The 22,975-nt window shown below is 43.1% G+C and overlaps 1 protein-coding gene across 8 annotated transcripts in view; it reads left to right on the forward strand.

The window, feature by feature from the left end:
• Positions 1-22,975, forward strand: part of TULP4 (TUB like protein 4) — a 277,954-nt gene that overhangs the window by 196,507 nt on the left and 58,472 nt on the right. For all 8 annotated transcript variants that reach the window (XM_037895067.2, XM_043544271.1, XM_043544270.1 and 5 more), the window contains one exon: positions 20,795-20,975. In XM_037895067.2, the coding sequence (XP_037750995.1) occupies positions 20,795-20,975 (181 nt within the window). The remainder of the gene's footprint in view (positions 1-20,794; positions 20,976-22,975) is intronic.

The following is a 22,975-nucleotide window of genomic DNA, read 5'->3' on the forward strand; positions in this document are numbered from 1 at the left end:
TGCAACACTAGGTCCCAATCACTGGAGTGCTCATTTACGAATTTACGTATCATGGCCCCCAAAGTTCCATTAAACTTCTCCACCAGGCCATTTGTTTGATGGTGGTAAGGGGTGGCAACCAAGTGATTCACCCCATGAGCTTCCCAAAGGCTTTCCATAGTTCCTGCCAGGAAATTAGTTCCTGCATCTGTAAGGATGTCATTGGCCAACCTACCCTGGCAAAAATGTCCGTTAGTGCCTGGCACACACTTTTAGCCCTGGTGTTGCTTAGAGCTACTGCTTCCGGCCATCGGGTGGCAAAATCCATGAAAGTCAGTATGTATTGCTTTCCTCTGGTGTCTTTTTTGGAAAAGGACCCAGAATATCCACAGCTACTCCCTGAAATGGAACCTCAATGATGGGGAGTGGCTGGAGAGGGACTCTGACTTGGTCTTGGGGTTTTCCCACTCTTTGGCACACCTCACAAGACCGGACATAGGTAGAAACATCCTTGCCCATTACCTCCCAGTGGAATGACTTTCCCAAATGGTCTTTGGTTCTGTTCACCCCAGCATGGCTACTAGGATGATTGTGGGCTAAGCTTAATAGCTTTACCTGGTACTTGGTTGGAACTACCAACTGTCTCTGAGCATGCCAGTCTCCCTGGTGTCCACCAGAAAGAATTTCCTTATATAAAAGTCCTCTTTCTACCACAAACCTGGATCGATTAGAAGAGCTGAGAGGCGGTGGGTTGCTCTGTGCCACCGTCCAAGCTCTCTGGAGGCTTTCATCTGCTTCCTGTTCAGTCTGGAACTGTTCCCTTGATGCTGGAGACATTAGTTCCTCATTGGATTGTGGACCGGGGCTTGGTCCCTCTGGAAGTGATGCCAGTGATGGGGCTGTTTCCGTTGACTGTGAACCGCTCTCCCCTGGTGCACTATGTTGGGGTTCAGGCTCCGGCTGAGCCTCTTGTGTAGGGTTATCTGCTGCTGCCGGTGCAGGTTCGGTGGGGCCTTCTGGTGTTGGGGTTGCAAGTATTGGATTCAGTGCTGGCAATGGTTCTGGTTCTGGTTGTTCCGCCGGTTCCGGGACTGGCTCTGTCTGGGTCTCTGGGACTGGATCCATTACTGCTGTTGCAGACGTTGGTATGGGGTCTGGTTCCATCACCACTGACCGGGTCTTGGTAAAAGTTTCCGGAACAGAGCTAGGCATGACACCTTGCTTAGCCTGGCTGTGGGTGACCATTCCCACCCTCTTGGCTAGCTTCACATGATTGGCCAAGTCTTCCCCCAACAGCATGAGGATGGGATAATCGTCATAGACTGCAAAAGTCCACGTTCCTGACCAGCCCTTGTACTGGACTGGCAACTTGGCTGTAGGCAAGTCAAAAGAGTTTGACTTGAAGGGTTGAATCGTCACTTGGACCTCTGGGTCGATTAAATTGGGGTCCACTAAGGAAGCATGGATAGCCGACACTTGTGCTCTAGTGTCCCTCCACGCTGTGACCTTCTTCCCGCCCATACTCACAGTTTCCCTCTGCTCTCAGGGTATCTGGGAGGCATCTGGGCCTGAGGCCCTCTGGGGTGATTCTGGTGCAATGATCTGTAGTCTGTTGGGGTTCTTGGGGTAGTTGGCCTTTACATGCCCCAGCTCGTTACATTTAAAACATTGCCCAGCTGACTGGTCACTGGGGCGAGGTGGGTTGCTGGAGAACGTTGTGGCGGGACAATAAGGTGTCTGGAGTGTTCCTTGGGGTGTAATTGGGGCCTTGGGCTGCCCCTGGTAGTAGGGTGTGGTCTGAGGGTGTTCCTTCTGGTATCCACTCCAACTGCAACCAGGGTTGTTTCTCTCTCCTCCCTCCACCCGTTTTGTTCCGGTTTGCCCCGCCTCTCTGGCAGTCTGGGAATGCTCGTATTGATCAGCATAAGAAGCAAGACTTCCTGCTGAGTCCATTTTCTTATCCCACAAACACTGTTTTATATCCTCCTTGGACATATTCAGGAATTGCTCCTGAGTCATCAAATCCCGCATTCCTCCAAAGTTAGTTACAGCCCATCCGTTGAGCCATTTATCAAACAAGATCTGTCATCTGGTTTAGATAAGCCCCATTACTTAGTCCAGACCCTCTCTTAAGGGTTTGAAATTTTACTCTGTAAGTTTCAGTTGTAACTTGAAATTGCTTTAAAACCAAATCCTTGAATTTATTGTAGTCAGAAGTCTCATCAATAGGCATCTTATTGAATATGTCCAGAGCTCTTCCAGTCAATTTTGCGATCAATGTGGTCATCTTGTGAGCTTCAGGAATTTTATGGAGTGTGCACAGTCTCTGAAAGGTGAGAAAATATTCAGCAATATCACTGAATTCATCATACTGTGGACATAGTGAGTCCCATTTGTGGATTGTTGGGGAAGGATTGTTAGGGTTATCCGGTATATTCTGCTGAGCCCTTGCCTTCTCTATCTCCAGTGCTTGCTTCCTCTCTTTTTCCCTCTTCTTCATTTCTTTTTCCTTTGCCTCCATAGCTCTCCTGTGGGCAGCCTCCTGGGTTTTCTCTGCCTTCATAGCTCTCCTGTGGGCAACCTCCTGGGTTTTCTCTGCCTCTTTCGCTGCCTCCATAACTCTCTGGTGGGCAGCCTCCTGGGCTTTTTCTGCCTCTCCCCACCTTGTGGCCCAGGTACAATGCCTCTGCCATCTGCACCTTACACCTTCCAGCTTTTACAGTCAGTCCTGCCTCCTTGAGGCAGCCCAGCACCATCTTCACCTGGGACACATGTTCCTCCCAAGTCTGGCTAAAGACACAGATGTCTTAATGTACGCCAGGGCCAAGTTCTCCACCCCCCCTCAGCTTGTCTAGAATCTCGCCAGGCCTAGGCCTGGGGTAGGCATCAGACACGGTGATGGCTTTAAGCTTCCGATAGTCCCCCCAAACCAGATCGACCCGTCTTTCTTGGAAATCAGCCCCACGGGTGAGGCCCATGGGCTGTTGAACGGCTGGATCACCTCTAAAGTCAGCATGTCCTTGACCTCTCTCTCCATGTTCTGGGCTGTTTTCCCAGTGACTCTGAACGGGGCACACCTGATGGGAGGATTGGCTCCCACCTCAGGGAACAGATCGACCAGGGGGTCTTCCCCGTTCTCCTCCCAACTGTCCCTTACCAGGTCCAGGGGTCCCCTCACTCTCCTCCCATACAGCAACTCAAAAGGGAAGCCTGTACCACAGGTGGGGCCGGTACTTGTCCCAATCCTGCAGATGCTGATTCATAAAAGTCCTCAGCAACATCCTCAGGGTCCCATAAAATCTCTCCACCAGCCTGTTGGACTGAAGGTGATATGCAGAGGCCCAGGTGGGCCAGACCCCACAGTTCTCCAACAAGCCCCGGAGCAGGGCTGACATGACATTGGATCCCTTGTCTGTAAGGACCTCGCTGGGGACGCCCACTCTGCTGAAGATGGTCAGCAGCGCATCTGCCATGGTGTCTGCCTCGGTGGAGGACAGAGCCACTGCCCCTGGGTAGCGGGTGGTGAAATCCATCACCACCAGGATGTATTTCTTCCCTGCACGGATCGCCTTGCTGAGGGGCCCCACTATGTCCATAGCCACCTTCTGGAAAGGTTCCTCTATGATGGTCAGGGGTCTCAAGGGAGCTTCACTCTTATCCCGGGCTTTCCCCACCCTCTGGCAGGGGTCGCAGGACCTGCAGTACTGCTGGGCTGCGTCACAGACTCCAGGCCAGTAAAAGTTCTGCAGCAGCCTCTGCCTGGGGTGCTGGATCCCCTGGTGTCCTGGGAGAGGGACATCGTGGGCCAGGTACAATAGCCTGCGGCGATACTTCTGGGGCACCATCAGCTGCCTCCTGATTCCCAACAGTTCTACTTCCCCTTGGGGAGCCCATTCCCGGTACAGGAATCCCTTCTCCCACAGGAATCTGTCCCTGAAGCCCTCCCCAAGGGGGTTTGCAGTGCTGTGGCCAGCAAGTTTCCTCAGCTTCTCCAAGGAGGGATCCTTCTGCAGCTCGGTCTGGAATTCAGCTGCTGGGGAAGGGAGTGGGACCTGTTCCCTCTCACTGGCTGGGTCTGGGGTCACAGCCCCACTGAGCCCTGTCCCTGGTTGCTCCCTCTCTGCCGTGGATTCACTTCCCAGCAGCGCCTCTGGACAAGGTAAACCTGGTTGGCCTGTTTCATACTTCTCGAAACCATACCCAAAAACCTTCCAGGTTCACTCCCAGGCTCCTTTCCTCTCCCTCAGCTCCTCCATCACCCTGACTCCCTCAAGCCTTTGCACTGCTTCTGAGGGGTAAAGGAAATACATATCTGTATTGTAGTTTAAATGAATTACTCAAAGTATTAATATGCCTAGTAAGGAATCTATTTGTCAAAGAAACATTTCCTGTATCTTTTTTTGTGTCTGTATTGTTACAGACATACTTGTTGATGGGTAATTTGAAAAAAAAAAAAAAACCAAAATAATTGAAGCTGGCATGATTATATTGTGTTATTTTGATAAATAAAATATGCAGAATTTTAAAATATTGTACACAGAATTTTTAATTTTTTGGCACAGAATTCCCCCAGGAGTAAAATTGCAAGATTTGTGCCTTAGAAGTCTATGCTCAGGTCTGCCTAACTGAGTACAGACTTAAAACCTGCAGAACCAATATCTCTTACTAGCTGAAGGTTTCATGCTTGTTCCACAGTCCTTCAAATATCTGAGGTTGAACTATAATAATAAAATGTGCTGAGTGCCTCCTGGGAAATTCTCAGACAGCCTTGATTTATGAGTTCCCAATTAATAGTTTAAAGATAAGGAATAGAAGCAAACTGAACTCTCTAAGGTTTGAGCCTCTGGGGCAGTTACAGATAATTTTATTTAGTAGAGGACTGTGAATGACACAAGTGATAGAATTAAAGACTATTTAAAATGAAATAATTGGTTAAAGCAAACAAGCCTTACTGTTTAACTATACACTGCATTTATACTTACATTTCAAGGTGAAATGGTGCATCCAGGGATGATGTGTCCCTGGATGAGAAGAATGAGTATATATCCTTTCTCTAACAGTACCTCCATGGTGGATGAGCGTGCGCTAATCTAAACCACTTATTATAACACCACTTACCTAATTAACCTACCTTTTACTCTATCTTTATTTACTGTGTCATGTTTAATCTTCCATACTCCCAAATCCAAATATCTTCTATTTCTTTACTAGCTGTTAATATCAAATATCGTTCAAATTCTCATTTGCATCAGTTCAAATTCTGCAGTTACCAATATTCCAAAACATCCCAAAATTCCCCTATAATGCCTGCTAAAACCAGTTAGAACAAAGCCTTATTTACTACATGACCAAAGGTTATGCCTTATGTCATTTCTATTAATACCTCTTATTGATTCATTCTAAAAACTGGTTTAGCTAATATGAAGACTCAGCTTTGGGCCTAAAGGCCTACTCCCCACTTCCATTTCAGCACATTTTCAATTACCATAAGCAAACTTTGCCCTATAGGCTATACCCTCAACTCCCATTTAGTTTTATGGGAGTTGAAGACACTCAGCACCTCACAGAATTGGGCCCACAACTACCAACTCACTAACAAGAAGCACACTCAAGTCATAACCTGTGCAGTAGGATCATGAGTCGGATTCTCAAAAAATCCTGAGATTTTAAAAACATCAAACCAGGTTTTTGAGTTTGCCTGGTTACATTTTCACCCCTCTCTAATGTTCTGACTATGTGTGATAATTTCAGATTGAAAAGTCTCTCCCTGGCTGCTCAGATGGAGACTCCAGTTACCCTCTCCTCATCTCTATGATAGGGGACCTCACCTGCCATTCATTTCCTATGACTGTCTTGATTCCCTCCCCCATCTCCTGGCTTGCTGCCTCCGGGTTTCTCCCCTTCCCTGGATCAACCAACATTACCTCACTGACTCCCCCTTCCCCTGACGTGCTCCCCTCCCCCCTGGGCTTCTCCTCTATCCAGATCCCAAGTAGAGGAGAAGATCCAAAGTAGGGAAGGCCCTGGACTCAACAGCAGCTTTTCCCTGACTCCTCCCCCTCTCCTCTGCTGTAGGGCCATACATGAAGGCAGGTCTCGGTGGCAGGTCAGGTCTGTGTCCTTAGCCCCAAGGCTGCCACGCAGAGCTCTGTCACATGACCAGTCCTGGAAATCACAGGGCTGGAGGAGCTTCTTGAGTCATCACAACAGCTCCTCCTGCTGGCATCAAATTCCTGTGCTGCTGCCTTCAGAGCTGGGCATCTAGCCAGTAGCCGCCACGCTCCGGCTGCCTAGGCCAGGCTGTACAGGGAGGAGTTTCTGAGCCCGGGGTCTTCCTCGAACATGCACCCCGTGACCACCATGCCTGTGGAAAGGGGAAACCTAGAAACTGGTCCACTGGCTCTGCAGGGGCGAGCCCTGCTGCCTACATCTCCCCGCCGGACTGGCAGCTCTGAGCAGCATCGCCTGCACTCATTCCCGCTCCAGCAGCCCAGGCCTGCCAGCTTGCAGCACTTAGACGGCACCCCCGACCATGGCGCCCTGGGTGGTCGTCCACGTGGCCTACCCCTAAGGCCGGCCCTGCCAGTAGGAAAAATATCCTGAGATTTGGCAAGTCTATTGCAAGATCATGAATGAGGCTTAATTGTACTTGGAAATCATGTCTCTCGCGGTAGATTCGCAAGAGTTGGCATGTCTGCCTATGGGATCAGCCTGCCAAGAGGAGTGACCTCAGTCCCTCTCTCAGCTCCCTGAAATACTCTGGTACGCTCCTAGTTTTGTGGAGAGGAATCCGACAGACACATCTGTCCCTGGTCATGGTGCACACTGCCATGGTTTCTCCCACTGTGCTTGTCTTGGATCTCCGTGCCTTCACATATAGCACGCAGATTGCATTTGCTTCTTCCTCATCAGGGAAGGAGCTGTTTTGGACTTTATCTGAAATAAGGAGAAGTACCTCTGACATAGCTGAAAAAATCTACCTTAGGAATAATGGAGTTCTAAGTGTTCGGAAATTTTGCACCACACATGGTCCATTATGCCTTTCCCACCTAGGTCTTCTTTTACACACTATACTGAGTGTGGTGCTTCAGACTTATGGATTGTGTTTCCATTTACCATATCACTAGTTATTAGTCAGGTGCTGTAGCAGCAGCATGATTCAGGTACTTGTTACTATTGTAGTGCTTGCATTTATCAAGTTTAATTACGTAGATGCATGTAACTGTGAAAAAATCTTGAAGACAGGACTTTAATGAGCTGACAGAATGATGAAAGGGAGCTATGTACATGTGGCAGTGGCAGTGATGGGGGAATTTGCCCTAATTATGTTGCATGTGGGGGTGGGAGGAAGGACATAAAAAACTGCAGGATGTAAGAACTGAAAGTATAAGCAGTGCATTTGGTCTTTCTTTATTAAAGTATTCCCCACCTCCTAGTATGGTTCTTTTAAAAATGCCAAGAAATAGCTATATTTTTGTCTTTTTGCACATGCAAATATGTTTTTCCCCAATCAAAATTTTGAATGCATCTCACCTTCCAGTGTGCTTATCGTACATATTTAGGATGATTAGAAATGATCAGTATTGTAGTGAAGACGTTGTAACCTTTAAGAAGGCACAATAAGACATTTCCATTGATAGATACAGTGCACAAATCACTGGGGGAAAATGGCTTCAAAATTTTTATGGCATATAGGAAATGTTATTAACTAACTAGGTAATTTATTCAATCCACAAAGAATTCAGTGGTTAAATTACATATAAAAGGGACCATGTGCTTTGTGCTGCATAATGGAGCAAAAAACTGGTAGCAGTACCATCAAAAAAGCACACAGACAACAGGAAAAGTACACTTCAGTTGGCTTTCAAGACAAATTCTTTTATTTAGAAAAACAATCAGATAAACCCTGCACAACGTAAATATCTTAATATTTTTGGACTATTTTAGAAGCATTTCAAGCTTTCATGGAAGGCTTGTCATTAAAATTAATGACCTTAGGTTGTTCGTGCTAAGAGTTTTATGAATGTTTAATATCCTAATGCAGTCCTTTCCAGACAAAACATGTGGGATTTTTATATATACTCAGAATGTTTAAAGGCTTTTGGTGAGACTTTGCTATTCTTGATATATATTTATATTTTATATATATAAAATAAATGTTGGAAACAAGTAACATGTATTTGTTCTTTGCTTAGTAACTTGACCGTTAAACACCAACTAACAATGTCAGAGCTTTATGAAAGGAAGTGATGCTAGTTTAGTGAATGTTGTTTGGTCTCTCTCTCTCTCTTCTTTTTACTGGATTATTTTAAAATGCATTTTGCACTTACTAGAAATAATAGGTTTCTCAGTGCTTTCTTGAGTCCTCTAAACAGTTTCCTTTAGTGTTTGTTCCCTGGTCTTTCCCTTGCCTTTTTTTGAATCAAGTGGATGCTGTTGCACCATTTTCCGAGCACACAGCATTCGAGGATAAGGATGACAGAAGGTGGGAGAGCTCAGAGCTCACAGCCACTTTGCAGCCAAGCACTGACAGTTCATTCTGTGTTGTGTGCAATGAGCAGCCACATCATCAGTTCGATAGCACAGTAGATGCTTTCCTAGGCCTCACTTCTATCCTCAGCAGACTTTCTTCAGAATAAAGATTAAACACATTCTATCCAGGCCTTCTGTGGTTCCTCTGTGGCTTTAAGGGCCTTTGGTGTTCTGTTTGGGATGTATCGTGTAGAGGCCTTTGACAGAGATCCTGAACTGGATTCTGTTCAGAGGGGATCCAATGCAGGTATAGGGTGAGGGAGAGAATTGAGCCTTGTAAGGAAAAGTTGCCCATCACGACCCTGTGGGTTCAGTCTGAGAGGAAGCACAGGAGATGTTTGAGGATGAATGTGTTTGTACATCCTGTGACTGGACCGTAGGAGGTCACCCATCAGCACAAGTGCAGTTTGTGTCTCTGTGCCCCATCCTAAAGTGGATATTGGCAGCAAACTTTGGAAATTGCTTCCGCCCTTGGTTGACCATAACTAAAGCTATGTTTTTGTCATGGGTATTTTTAGTAAAAGTCATGGACAGGTCACAGGCAGTAAACAAAAATTCACGGCCCGTGACCTGTCCATGACTTTTACTATATAGCCCTAACTAAAACTTGGGTATATCGTAAAATGCAGGGGGCCGTGGGTGCTCTGGGAGGGTGGTCCGGGGGTGCCACAGGTGCTGGGGGAGGTGGCCTGGGACCCCGCTGGTGCTAGGGAGGGGCCGGGCAGCAGCATGCGGTCCGGGACCACTCCTGGTGCTGAAGGGGAGGGTTGGCGGGTCTGGCAGGGGCTCCCTACCTGGCTCCGTGTGTCCCTGAAACTCCTAGGTGGTGCGGGGGCCAGGGGGCTCCATGCACTGCTCCTGCCACAAGTGCCAGCTGCGCAGCTCCCATTGCCTGGGAACCGCAGCCAATGGGAGCTGCGGGGGTGTGGCCTGTGGGCAAAGGCAGCATGCTGAGCCCCCTGGGCCTTTCACCTAGGAGCTGCAGAGCCATGCCAGTGGGAGTCCCCCACCCCAAGGTAAGCCCTCCTCCCTCCCACATCCTCCAACCCCCTGCACCTAGCCCTGAGCCCCCTCCCACATGCCCAAACTGTTGCTGCTGGCCCAGGGGCAGCCCCTGAGCCAGCACCAGCCGCTATGGAGGTCACAGAAAGTCACAGAATCTGTGATAGACTCGCAGCCTTAATCATAACCCAGATTTATTAAGTTCTGGGTACTCTGCCAAGTCTTCCCTTTTACACAGGCATTTGGGGAAGCTCCTTCCACATAAAATGAGTAGGGGAAGGGATGAAGTTTGCCAGCAAGCTAGAAGTGAAAGTGAAGGAAGGGATTTTTTCAATATTGGTGCTTCCTGGTCTTCCAGGCTGCGGGAGGAGTCAACAGGAGTCAGGACCTTGAGGCTTCACATCAGTTAGATGAATGGGGCCTGGCTGCCTTCACTGGAAGGTGGAGACAACATCTCAGCTAGCTGTTCAAAGCGTTTCTGTGTTCTGACTAGTATCACTTCCGTCTTGCCTTGGTCCCATCTTAAGGCAGCTGATGTTTATCCAAGAGCTGATTTCTTGTCAGCATTCTGACATTTTAGTAGTGATTGCAGCAGTTGAGAAGGAATGATTCCTTCCCTGCTTTCTTCTTGCTGCCAGGGAGGTAGCCTCTTTACCCCTCCAGATCTCCAGACTCCAGATCTGGGGAGCCTGTAGAGTGGGCAGGATGTATAGTGCCTCTTACATCTTGCATAGACATCTAAGCTGGGCTATGATCTGACTCTGTGTAATAATAACCACCTATGAATTCTGAATTAATAGAACCAAAACAGTGTAGATTTTACCAGCTAAGTCTTTTCTCCGTTGCAGTTTCGCTAGTTGTCACCCTTGTTGCTAGGGCCGTCTTTTTGGATGGCATTTCTAGCCTGCCTTTTCTTTCTTCATACCAACAGTTCATTAGCATACTCTCTGAGGGAAGTAGAGTAGGTTTATGCTGTCTTTCAGAAAATTGCTAAGGAAGTCTTGGTTTGGAGACAGTACAGGAGGCTGCCAAGTGTGTGTGAGAATGCTGAGTGTCAGTTGGCTTCCACTGCCTGATTCGGTGGTTTTTGGTAGAATTAATGGGGCTTGCACATAAAACAATTAGCAGAAAAAATTACCCTGTATTTTACACTACTGCTATCCTGATGTATGTGAAGAAAATACCTTCCGATGACCATATTGCATTTCCTAACAATTAGGACTGGGAAGCGATTAATCGCACTGTTAAACAATAATAGGATACAATTTATTTAAATATTTTTGGATGATTTCTACATTTTCAAATATATTGATTTCAATTATAACACAGAATACAAAGTGTACAGTGCTCACTTTCTATTTGTTTTTATTACAAGTATTTGCACTTTAAAAAAACAAAAGAAATAGTATTTTTCAGTTCAACTAATACAAGTACTGTAGTGCAATCTCTTTATCATGAACATTGAACTTAGAAATGTAAAATTATGTACAAAAAACCTGCATTCAAAAATAAAACAATGTAAAATTTTAGAGCCTGCAAGTCCACTCTGTCCTACTTCTTGTTCGGCCAATCGCTCGGACAAACAAGTTTGGTTACATTTTCAGGAGATAATGCTGTCCACTTCTTGTTTGCAATGTCATCTGAAAGTGAGAACAGGTGTTCTCGTGGCACTGTTATAGCCAGCATCACAAGATATTTATGTGCCAGATGTGCTAAAGATTCATATGTCCCTTCATGCTTCAACCACCATTCCAGGGAACATGTGTCCATGCTGATGACTGGTTCTACTTGATAACAATCCAAAGCAGAGCAGACCGATGCATGTTCATTTTCATTATCTGAGTTAGATTCCACCAGCAGAAGGTTGATTTTCTTTTTTGGTGGTTCAGGTTCTGTAGTTTCCACATTGGAGTGTTGCTCTTTTAAGACTTCTGAAAGCATGCTCCACACCTCGTCCCTCTGAGATTCTGGAAGGCACTTCAGATTCTTAAACCTTGGGTTGAGTGCTGTAGCTATCTTTAGAAATCTCATAGTGATACCTTTTTTGCGTTTTCTCAGATCTGCAGTGAAAGTGTTCTTAAAATGAACAGCATGTGCTGGGTCATCATCTGAGATGGCCATAACATGAAATATATAGCAGAATGAGGTAAAACAGCAGGGGACATGCATTTCTCCCCCAAGGAGTTCAATCACAAATTTAATTAACGCATTATCTTTTTAACAAGCGTCATCAGTATGGAAGCAAGTCCTGTGGAATGGTAACCGAAGCATGAAGGGGCATATGAATGTTTAGCATATCTGGCATGTAAATACCTTGCAATGCCGGCTACAAAAGTGCCATGCAAATGCCTGTTTTCACTTTCTGGTGACATTGTAAACAAGAAGTGGGTAACATTATCTCCTGTAAATGTAAACAAACTTGTTTGTCTTAGTGATTGGCTGAACAAGAAGTAGGACTGAGTGGACTTGCAGGCGCTGAAGTTTTACACTGTTTTGTTTTGGAATGCAGTTATGTAACAAATAATGTTGTCTCTGTATAGTGTAACTGAGGCATATTGTCAATCAAGAGTCAGCATGTTAAGCCAAGTGTTTCTGTGGAGGGTCATTCTCTTCATTTAATAATCTAATTGGTATGTCATGATGTGCTAAAGTGTGTCTCGAGAGTCATGAAAGAACGTAGAGATATATATGTACTTTGTGTGATAAGAGAGTCAAAACTAGACCAGATATAATTATTGATTTATAAAGAAATCAAACTTCATAGAATTTGTCTGCCTTCAAACAGTATATGTAAGATTATCTCTTTCAGTGGGCAAGTGTCTCCATTCTCTCATGTCCAGAGTCAGTTTGCTGTTTGGGATCCAGAAGTTGAGAATATAAGTATTTTTGGCTCTAGGAAGAAGATATTAAAAGTCTCTCGATAATTTACATTTACTCCTTTGTAATATCATCATATTAGATAGGAGTAAAGCAATATTGGCTGGGTATCCTGGTTTTAGTATTTCACTGTTTCGTAAACAGTGTTGTCACCAAGATCTCCAGTGTATTTGCTTTGTCCTCTCACTTGAGAGCTTTGTAATAGTTATCTTTACTCTGAGGACTTCTCCTGTGAAAGTATGCAGCCTATCCAGCAGCACCTGTGAAAATGGTTCATGGCCTGGAATGAGAATTCGTCTGCTCTGTGTATATGGGAGCAAGCAGCAGGATATACTAGTATATCATCCATGTGTTGGCTGTTGCCTCTTTTTCATTCCTGAAGGAAATTGAAGCCTTGCCTTCAGTTTTGTCGAGGTTGAAAGACAGTAATGAAAAATCTAACACATTTTCTTTACAGTTTTTGTTGAAATTGTGGTGATGATGTTTCTTTCTGTGTCATCTTTAAAGTTCAGGAAATCATATTACAGCAGCTGAATTTTTAATGGAAATAAAAAGCACTCTGCAGCAGAGCAGCTGTCTGCTCCTGTCCGTATCCCACCACTCTGCGTGTTTAGAAGGGAAGTGGGTATGAAGCCAGAAATGCTGCTCTGATTGTGTGTGAAGAAAAAAAATCCTAAAGTTGTTTCTCAGCACCAGAGGAGCAGCTTATTATTGCTGTTGGGTTGTCCACAATTTGCAGGTGTAGCTCCTATAAATGAGGGATGCACAAGGGAATACACAATGCTAATTTGGTGACTACATGGACTATAAAATGGTCTAACCAAAATCTTTCTGGAGATTCACATTTTTATATTAGAATAAGGACTGAAAATGTTTAGAGGTAATAATTTTCCATATACCTTGTCTGTTGTTAAATACATCTTTGTAAGCAGATATTTGTACGTTTGTTTTATGTTTTAATCAGTTTATAGTCCTTTAACCGTGGATCACAAAAAATAGATTTATCTTTATTAATATGACGGCGTTATGGCGAAGGGTGTAATGTGGATTCCTAGATGAATACTAATGTTTGGCCAGATGGCTGAATTAAAGCAAACAGAGCTTCTGATGCAGCCTTCTTGAACCATGTACTGCATTTCTGACAGTGCAGTTACAGTTGGCATTAATGTCTCTTTTTGCAGAGTGTCATTTTTGAGGTATCATTCTGTGATGAGCAATGCACGTGCGTGCGCGAACACACACACACACACAGAGTTCAGCAACGCCAGAGCAAATGAAGCCAGAACGTAGGATACCAAAAGTGTCACTAAACTTAAGAAAGGAAGATTTCGGTAAGAAAAGATGATTAATCAAAAATAGCCCTAAAGTTAAATAAATAAAGTAAAATCCTTAGAGGTGAAGTGGATGCTACTTAGAAAATCAATACCAGAGTTTCAGGAGATATGTGTACTGATGAACAAAAGGGAACCAGAAAGGCAAGGAGTAGATCAATATGCCCTAATGGCAAGGTTAGAGAGGCAATTCAAAACAGAAATTCTTCAAATGTGGAAATCTGACCCTAGAGAAGCCAATAAACAGGAGCATAAATTACAGGAGTTAAATTATAAGAGGGAAATTAGAAGGGCCAGAATGGAGTTAGAAGAGCAAATAGCTAAGCATGTAAAAACAAACAGCAAGAGATTCTTAAATGTACCAGAAGCAAGAAGACTGCAAGATTTGGTGGGTCACTGGATCACCAGAGGGTAAAGGGAATAATTAATGAAGATAAAGACATTACTGAGAAGCTACATTATTTCTTTGCATCAGTCTTCACCATCAAGAATGTTGGGGAGATTCCTGCCCTAGACATGCTCTTTCTTGGTAACAAAGATTCTCTTTCAGTATCTCATACTCTCAGAGATTGAGGTGACCGAAGAAGAGGTGCTGAAGCAGATTGACAGTTTAAAATGCAGTAAGTCACCAGACCAAGGTGGCACATACTGAAGGCACTTAAGTATGAAGTGGCTAAGCTGCTAGCAAAAACATGCATCTCTCATTAAAAACAGCTTCTGTCGCAGACGATTGGAGGGTAGCAAATGTATCTGTATTTCAAAAGAAATGTAGGGATGATCTAGGGAATGATAAATCAGTATGTTTATATACCTGGCAAATTGGTTGAAATGATAGTTAAAAACAATAACAAAACACCCGGAAGATCATGGTATGATAGGGACTAACCAGCATGGTTTGTGCAAAAGAAAATTGTGTTTTACTAGTCTTGTAGAAGTCTTTGAAGATGTCTATAAAGCAGTGGATAAAGGAGAACTGGTAGACATAATTTATATAGACTTGCAAAAGGCCTGTAACAAGGTCCCGCTCTAGAGCAGTGGTTCCCAAACTTTAAGAACCTGTGAACTCCTTTCAATAAACTGACAAGTCTTGCGAACCCCCTCCTAAAAATGAATATTTCCAGGGATTTTCTCCTTTACCTGAGTATAAATTATAAAAGCAGTGATCTTGGAAATATAAAATTTGTTTTTATGACATGCTTATTATGCACTATTTATTATTAAGTAATATTTAACATTACAGTATTTTTATTACATTATGAAAATGGCAACACTCTTCCAAGATCTCACTTTTGTAGCTTGTATCACTTTGAATAAGCCTGTTGTAAGACAAGGCTCCTATGTTTCATCAAGGAGTATCAGATGTGAAACAGCATGAAGATATTTAAGAAGTCAACTCAAAGAGTTCCTACTACACAAGCATTCAGGTCTTGAGCAGTCCAGGCAAACAACGCACGTTACAACAAAGCTTAAACTTGTTTTTCATAATAATTTTAAAAACTATACTAGCTGTCTATTTAATTTTCAAAACAGCAAAAACTATCCCCCTCCCTTTCCATTTCTTATAAGGAGTCTTGATGTTTAAATTTCCTCAGTAGGATAGATATGCTTGCTTTGGTCTGCTTAGTTCTTGGAAGTCCAGGGGCTCCAGGCTGCTGGCCTCGTGCTGCCCGGGGTCCTTAGGGACAGCTCTGTCTGCCATTAGGGCATTTTTTCCCGAGAACCCCCTGTAACATTTCGCGAATCCCAGTTTGGGAACCACTGCTCTACAGGCTACTAAAAAAGGTAAGTAGTCATGGGGTTAAAAGCAAATTATTCTCATGGATCAAAAATTGGCTAGGATGCAGAAAACAAAGAGTAAGAGTAAATGGTTAATTTTCATAAAGGCAAAGAGTTAACAATGGGATAGCCCAGGGTTCTGCACTAGGTCCTGTGTTGTTTCATATTTTTATTAATTATCTGGAAAGGAGGGTGAGCAGTGAGGTAGCAAAATTTGCAGATGACACAAAGTTATTTATGTTAGGACCAGAGAGAATTGTGAGGAACTACAGAGAGACCTAAACAAGCTAGATGACGGGCAACACAATGGCAAAGGAAAGCCATTGTCAATAAATGCAAAGTAATACACGTTGGAGGGGAAAATTTAAACTACCATACACACCTTACAAGGTTCCAAATTAGCTGTTTCAATTCAAGAAATGGTCCTGGGTTATACTGTAGACAACTCAGTGAAGACCTCTGCTCATGTGCAGCTGTGATCTAAATAGCAAACAAGATGTTAGGATATATAAGCAATGGGATGGAGAATATGGAAAATATTATGATGCCTCTATATCAATCAGTGGTGCAGCCGCATCTCGAATACTGTGTACAGTACTGTTCGCCAAGACTCAAAAAGGCTATTATGAAACTAGAGCAGGTTCAGAGAAGAGCAATGAAAATAACCAGAGACCTGGAAAAACTCTCATATAAAGAGATATTGAAAAGATTGGAATTGTTCATCTTAGAAATGAGATGAATAGAGTGGATATGATAGCCTTTATAAAATGAATGGTCTGTACGAGGGAAATCAGTCTGAATGGTGCAGGGATGGGAGATTGTTTACCTTAGAAGGAGATAAGTAGGAGGGGACATGATTGATATAAAAATAAAGAATGGTTTAGAGGTGTAGAAAAGGAAATTCTGTTCTCTCTGTCTCATAACACAGATATCTCTGGTCTTAGGAGATATTAGCTAAAAGCAGATGTGGATGGTCCATATGCCGTTGTAGGCAGTCTTGTCATACCATCCCCTCCATAAACTTATCAAGTTCAGCCTTGAAACAAGTTAAGTTTTTGCTTTCACTACTCCCCTTGAAAGGCTGTTCTACAACTTTGTTCCTCTGATGGTTAGAAACGTTTGTCTAATTTTCAGTCCTAAATTTGTTGGTGACCAGTTTATATCCATTTGTTCTTGTAGCAACCTTGGCTCTTAACTTAAATAATTCCTCTCCCTCCTTTCTGTTTTTATAGAGGGTAATCATATCTCCCCTCAGTCTTAGTTTTGCCAAGCTAAACAAGCCAGGGTCTTTAAGTCTCCTCTCATAAATCAGGTTCTCTATTCTTCCGGTCATCCTCGTACCCTTCTCTGCACCTGTTCCAGTTTGAATTCATCTTTCTTAAATATGGGAGACCAGAATTTCACATGATGAGGTATTCCAGATGAGGTCTCACCAGTGCCTTGTACAGTGGTTATAACACTTGTATATCTCTACTGGAAATCTCTCCCCTGATGCATCCTAAAATTGCATTAGCCTTTTTCATGGCTGCATCACATTGGCAGCTCACAGTCATCCTATGATTGACCAATACACTCAGGTCTTTCTTCTCGTCTGTCACTTTCAACTGATAAGTCCCCAACTTATAATAAATACTGTTGTTAGTCCTTAAGCGCATGACCTTGTACTTTGCACGATTAAATGTCATCCCATTTGTATTACTCCAGTTTTTAAGGTCATCTACATGTTCTTGTGTGATAGTCCGGTCCATCGCCATATTGGCAATACCTCCCATCTTTGTGTCATCTGCAGATTTTATTAACACATTCCCACTTTTTGTCCCAAGGTCGTTAATGAAAATGTCAAATAAAATTTGTCCCAGGATCAAGCCTTGAGAAACTCCACTAGTAATGTCCCTCCAGCCTGACAGTTGTCATTTCAGCATGACCCATTGTAATCTCCTCTTTAACCAGTTCCTTACCCACCTTCCGATTTTTGTATTAATCCTCACCTTCTCCAATTTAACTATAATTTGCCATGTGGAACAGTATCAAACGCTTTCCTTACTGCTACAGTAGTTCAGCTGCCGAAAATCTCATTTTGACAACATTATTGCTAAACACCCACTGTGCTTGGTACTTTGCAAACAAGTATGAAGGAACATTCCCTGTAACAGATCAAATTCAGTCAGTTTTACAATCAGGTCAAATTCAAAGTAGATCGGTCAAAAAAACAGTCTGTGTTGTCGCGGCATGACGTGAAGGTGGTGATTATCTGTGGAAGGCTTTGCGGAAGATGAACAGTTAGAGGAGGTATTGGAAGGAGAAGTAGGAGGTGTTTTGTGCACAGGAAGATTGGGCGGGGAGGCAACAGTTCAAATCTCAGGGCAGCCTGAAAGGAGACAAGAAGATGAGAGTGGGAGACGAGTACAAATGGTGACAAATAAGAGGCAAGGTTTGGCTGAGCAAAGGGAGAGCGTTTCCAGCCTCATACTTAAAGATGATATTGGCAGGCTGGTAACCAAACCATTACTTAGCATATACATTAATCAGAGTTTAGCACACAAGCATTTGTATCACAAAGTGATTATAGTTAATGACCAAATTCTGCTTTGACTTATAGCAGTGCAAATGTGGAATAACGCCATTGCCTTCAATAAGGCCTTCATTGAAGTTCCCCTGTGGAGTTACTCCAGGTTTGTACCAGTGTAAATGAGAGCAGGATTTGGCTTGCATTGTTTAATTTTATTTTTTTTAAACTTCCAGCCATGAAAAGCTTCCCCAAGCTCCTCCCCCATTTGCATTACCTCCTCTCACTTTCAGCCTTCTGTAGCTGTTGATCAGCACTTGATGGGAAATATGGAATGTGTCCTCCTCTCATCTGCTTGGAAAGAACTTTACAATTACATTTCTGTCTGAAACTTTTTAAAGTACTATTTGTACCAGTAAAACCTAGGATCACTGTAGCAGATGAGAAAATAAAATCTGTATTTCCCCTCTCCCCAGCTTGTTTAATTTGTACATTTTCACTGTTTCCCCTGTGTAGTCCGTCATTTTCCCTTTTTATTTGTATGAGTGCTTCACACAGCAACAGGTTAGAGAAATACACTTGAAATAATGAAAAATGTAAGGGTAAAACCACAAAATTAGGTAGTGCACTAAGGGGCAGATGTAGTACATGAAACTACTTTTAATTCCTTTTTGGAAACTCACTAGATTTCAAGTTGTTCAGTTAAATTTGCCTAAAATATATGTGTCTCGGTTAGAACTATGTGGTAGCAGCAGCTGCCTTGAATAATGCATTTGTCATTTCATGGATTCATTATTATAACTTATTTATTGTTGGTTGCCAGTCTTCTAAAATTCTCTAAACACAGAGACCTTAACTTGTTCAAAGCATAAAGGCACAGGACATGCTTAAGGGAGAGAGAACTATAAGTTCCAGTTTCTGTGGACTTACTGCATCTTCGTTAAATACTATTTTAAACAAGAAAAATCCTCGCATCATCCATTTTGTGTTTGATATATTGGGTGGAAGCTCTCCTCTATCTTTTCCTGAAGGTGTAACATATTGCCTTCCTCCTGGGCTATAATGATCTAGTTCCAGTTGATTGATTGTATTGTCTTTTGTCACGGTTGTCGGAGGACATTCTCCCACTTTCTCCCAAACTGTCGCTCATCAATTGAATAACTCATCCTCCTCTATCCACCTTTGTGTTTCTCATAATCCATTTGAAATCTCTGCTAAAACCTCACTTAGTCATCTATCCCTTTAATATTGTAACAGCTGACACAATCTCCTTTCGCCGCCTCTTGGTGTTCTGGATTATATAAACTCTAGAGGTATTGTAAACACTCTTGTAATCTTTCTCTCACATGCCATTAACAGCAATAAGGGCAAGGTTCAAATAATGTGTAGGGGTTCCATTTAAAATAAAGGTTTCAGAGTAACAGCCGTGTTAGTCTGTATTCGCAAAAAGAAAAGGAGTACTTGTGGCACCTTAGAGACTAACCAATTTATTTGAGCATATGCTGTCGGATGCATACTGTGGAAAATACAGAAGATGTTTGTTTTTATACACACAAATCATGAAAAAATGGGTGTTTATCACTACAAAAGGTTTTCTCTCCCCCCACCCCACTCTCCTGCTGGTAATAGCTTATGTAAAGTGATCACTCTCCTTACAATGTGTATGATAATCAAGGTGGGCCATTTCCAGCACTAATCCAGGTCCCCCCCCCCACAAACCCACTCTCCTGTTGGTAATAGCTTATCTAAAGTGATCACCACACACACACACAAACCCACTCTCCTGTGTGATCACTTTAGATAAGCTATTACCAACAGGAGAGTGGGTTTGTGTGTGGGGGGGGCGGGGGGAGAAAACCTGGATTTGTGCTGGAAATGGCCCACCTTGATTATCATACACATTGTAAGGAGAGTGGTCACTTTACATAAGCTATTACCAGCAGGAGAGTGGGGTGGGGGGAGAGAAAACCTTTTGTAGTGATAAACACCCATTTTTTCATGATTTGTGTGTATAAAAACAAACCTCTTCTGTATTTTCCACAGTATGCATCCAATGAAGTGAGCTGTAGCTCACAAAAGCTTATGCTCAAATAAGTTGGTTAGTCTCTAAGGTGCCACAAGTACTCTTTTCTTTTTATTTAAAATAAACAAATTGTTTGTCCTGAGTCCTCACCTGAAAACTTACTCAGGTTTTAGGAACTTAAACTTTAAACCCCGTGGTCATCCTTAAAGGTAATTTAATTGTCTTCCCTTCTTCCAAGTACACTCAGAGTCTGGGTAAGTGAGGAACACAATCAAGTTTATTTAAGGATAAATAGACAATCGAATAAACTATTAAACTAATGAGGCCAGCTGGTTGATTTCCAGTCCCTCTAAAGTTCTGCCTCCCAGCAGAATCCCCTCCTAGGCCTCACCTGAAAATCCAGTCCACCCCACTTCAATCAGGTGGGTAGAAAGTTCTCTCTTCAGTCCCACTCTCATTGAGGTCAACAGGAGCAATATCCTAATGCATAAGCAGAAGGGGGTAAATTAAGGTTGCACAGGCAGCCTTATTTCTTGCATTTCCTAATTTGAGTGCTTGACTTTGCAATCTTAACAACATTCTTTGAACATGTTTTTTCTGGGTTGTAGTACCAGTTTAGAGACTGACCCGTGGAACACCTCACTACTTTGCTTTGGATTAATTTTCAATGCACCTAGTTAATTGACAAGATGTATTCTAAGAAGTCTTAAATCAGTTACATTTGATGGAACTGTCTCTCTCCTAAGTGTCCCATTCTGTTGTTTTCAGGTACTGTTTGGCACTGCTGATGGTCAGGTTATCGTCATGGACTGCCATGGCCGAATGCTGGCACATGTTCTCCTTCACGAGTCAGATGGCATCCTCAGTATGTCTTGGAACTACCCCAGCTTCCTGGTGGAAGACAGCAGTGAAAGTGACACAGATTCTGATGACTACTCCCCACCGCAAGGTGATGTTGCCTTCAGCTTTTTTTTGTTTAATGTTTGCTAACACTTATCTAACAGCAGTGCCATGGAGCAGTCATGCTTTATAGTAGTATTGGAACATACATCTTCCAAGATTTCATCCACAAGGGGCAGCGGATAGAACACTGAATAGGGAGTGAAAGACCTGCATTCTATTCCCACCTCTGCCACTGACCCACTGCAAGTCACTCCCCTCTCTGTCCCCATTGGTAAAGTAGAGATAATGATACCTTCATAAAGTGCTTTGAGATCTGTGAGTGAAAAACATGGCATAAGAGCAAAGTAGTATCATTACTGAGCATGTCTGACACATTTTAGCAGTATAAGCCAGTTGTCCTCATGCATATTGTCAGGGGACAGGTAGTCAGAGAAACTAGTGCATTATAATATAGATCCATATAAAGGGTCACCCATGGCAATAATATTTCCAGTACTGTTAAACATATCTATAAATAGTGTGAGTTTTATTTCCAAGAAATCCTGTTAACCAGTGATCATGCTTCTCAGTATAAAGTCCCTCCCTGCTAGTACTGAGCTTAGCACTTTTCATAAAAGGATTAGATGTGAAAATAGCCCTGCGGTTACACTAGCTAGGAAAAGGGTAATCAGGCTTATCAGTCCTCATGCTTCCAAGCATACATTAATTGCCAGTTGCGGTCAGGATGAAGTCCCTTCCTCCCTACCATGGTATAGTATTGCATGATTAGGTGCACCAATTGGTTTTTAAACCATCATAGAAGTTAGAAATGGCAAAGACCTAATAGATGGTTGTGTCCATTCTCCTGCAAGGGCAGGATATAGTCTCCCAGTAAAAGGACAGTTCAGATACTAAACTGATACTCCTCTTGGCTAGTGCTGGGGACAAAATTGTTATTCCAGTATATCAAGTCCAACTAATTTAAAGAATGATATAAATGTTGATGGGACAGTGGAAAATTAAAGTACATATTGACTAAAGATGAGTCTGAACCAGCACCTCAGATCTGATCTGTTGGTTCCAAACATGCCCTGGCAGTTCAGATCTACTTCAGATCCACTCCAAAAGGGGCATGTTTTCTGTAACCAGTTTAGGGGTAACTTAGAGTGGCAGAAATCTTGTGAGATCAGCTAGCGAGAGTTCAGCACCGTTGAACCTGGGTTTAGCTCAGGCTTTCATATGGATATGAATCACCACCTCAGCCCCTCTCCAGTAGTGGTGGAACCTTGCCTTTATAAAAGAACAGGATGAAAAGGATTCCTGTCACTTCAGATTTCCAAGGAAGCTTTAGATGAATGGCAAGGAAAAAGTTAGTTGTATTTTGTTGCCATTTTGCAATACCAAGGGTCCAATTTTGGGGTGGTGGATTTGGATGAAGGATGGGAGAGAACTAGCAACTCAAAATGATCCTTCATAGAGCAGGAAACATGCTTACTGGTGCTGAGTCAATCAGGAGTGGGTGGACTCTCATTACAGGCCTGCTTCTAATGATTATTCTAATATGATGTGTTCTTTTTAAAGCTTTACAGGTGCATCAGAAACTTCTCAAAGGTGACAAGCCTTTGACTCACATAGATGTGTGGGAGGGACTTGACGTGTGATGGATTTTTACTCATCTAAAAAACAATGCCAATTTATGTAGTTATTTGGAAATGTACCAACTATAGGACAATTTCTTTCCTCCAGGTACTTTTCTGATCACCCCTCTTGTGAGTTCTGGAAGCACTGCCATTCTTTGCCAACTGTGTCATATTTGATTACTCAAAATGCACTGTGCTTGGGTCCTGATAACTGTCTTATCTAGGGACTGCAATGTCTTCTGTCAGAATCAGTCAAAGAAGAGAATTAAATAATGAATGATACAGATGGTGCTATTGGTCATTAAATATTAAATACAAAGGAAGTTTCACATGAACACTGAAAAATAAGCTTATGGAGGCAAGGTCATTTTAAGAAATGGTCACCAAAGCACCGTTTGCTCATACCCCCTTGCATGTAGGCATCAAG

Source organism: Chelonia mydas, chromosome 3, assembly GCF_015237465.2.
Source record: "Chelonia mydas isolate rCheMyd1 chromosome 3, rCheMyd1.pri.v2, whole genome shotgun sequence".
Classification (NCBI taxonomy): Eukaryota; Metazoa; Chordata; order Testudines; family Cheloniidae; genus Chelonia; species Chelonia mydas.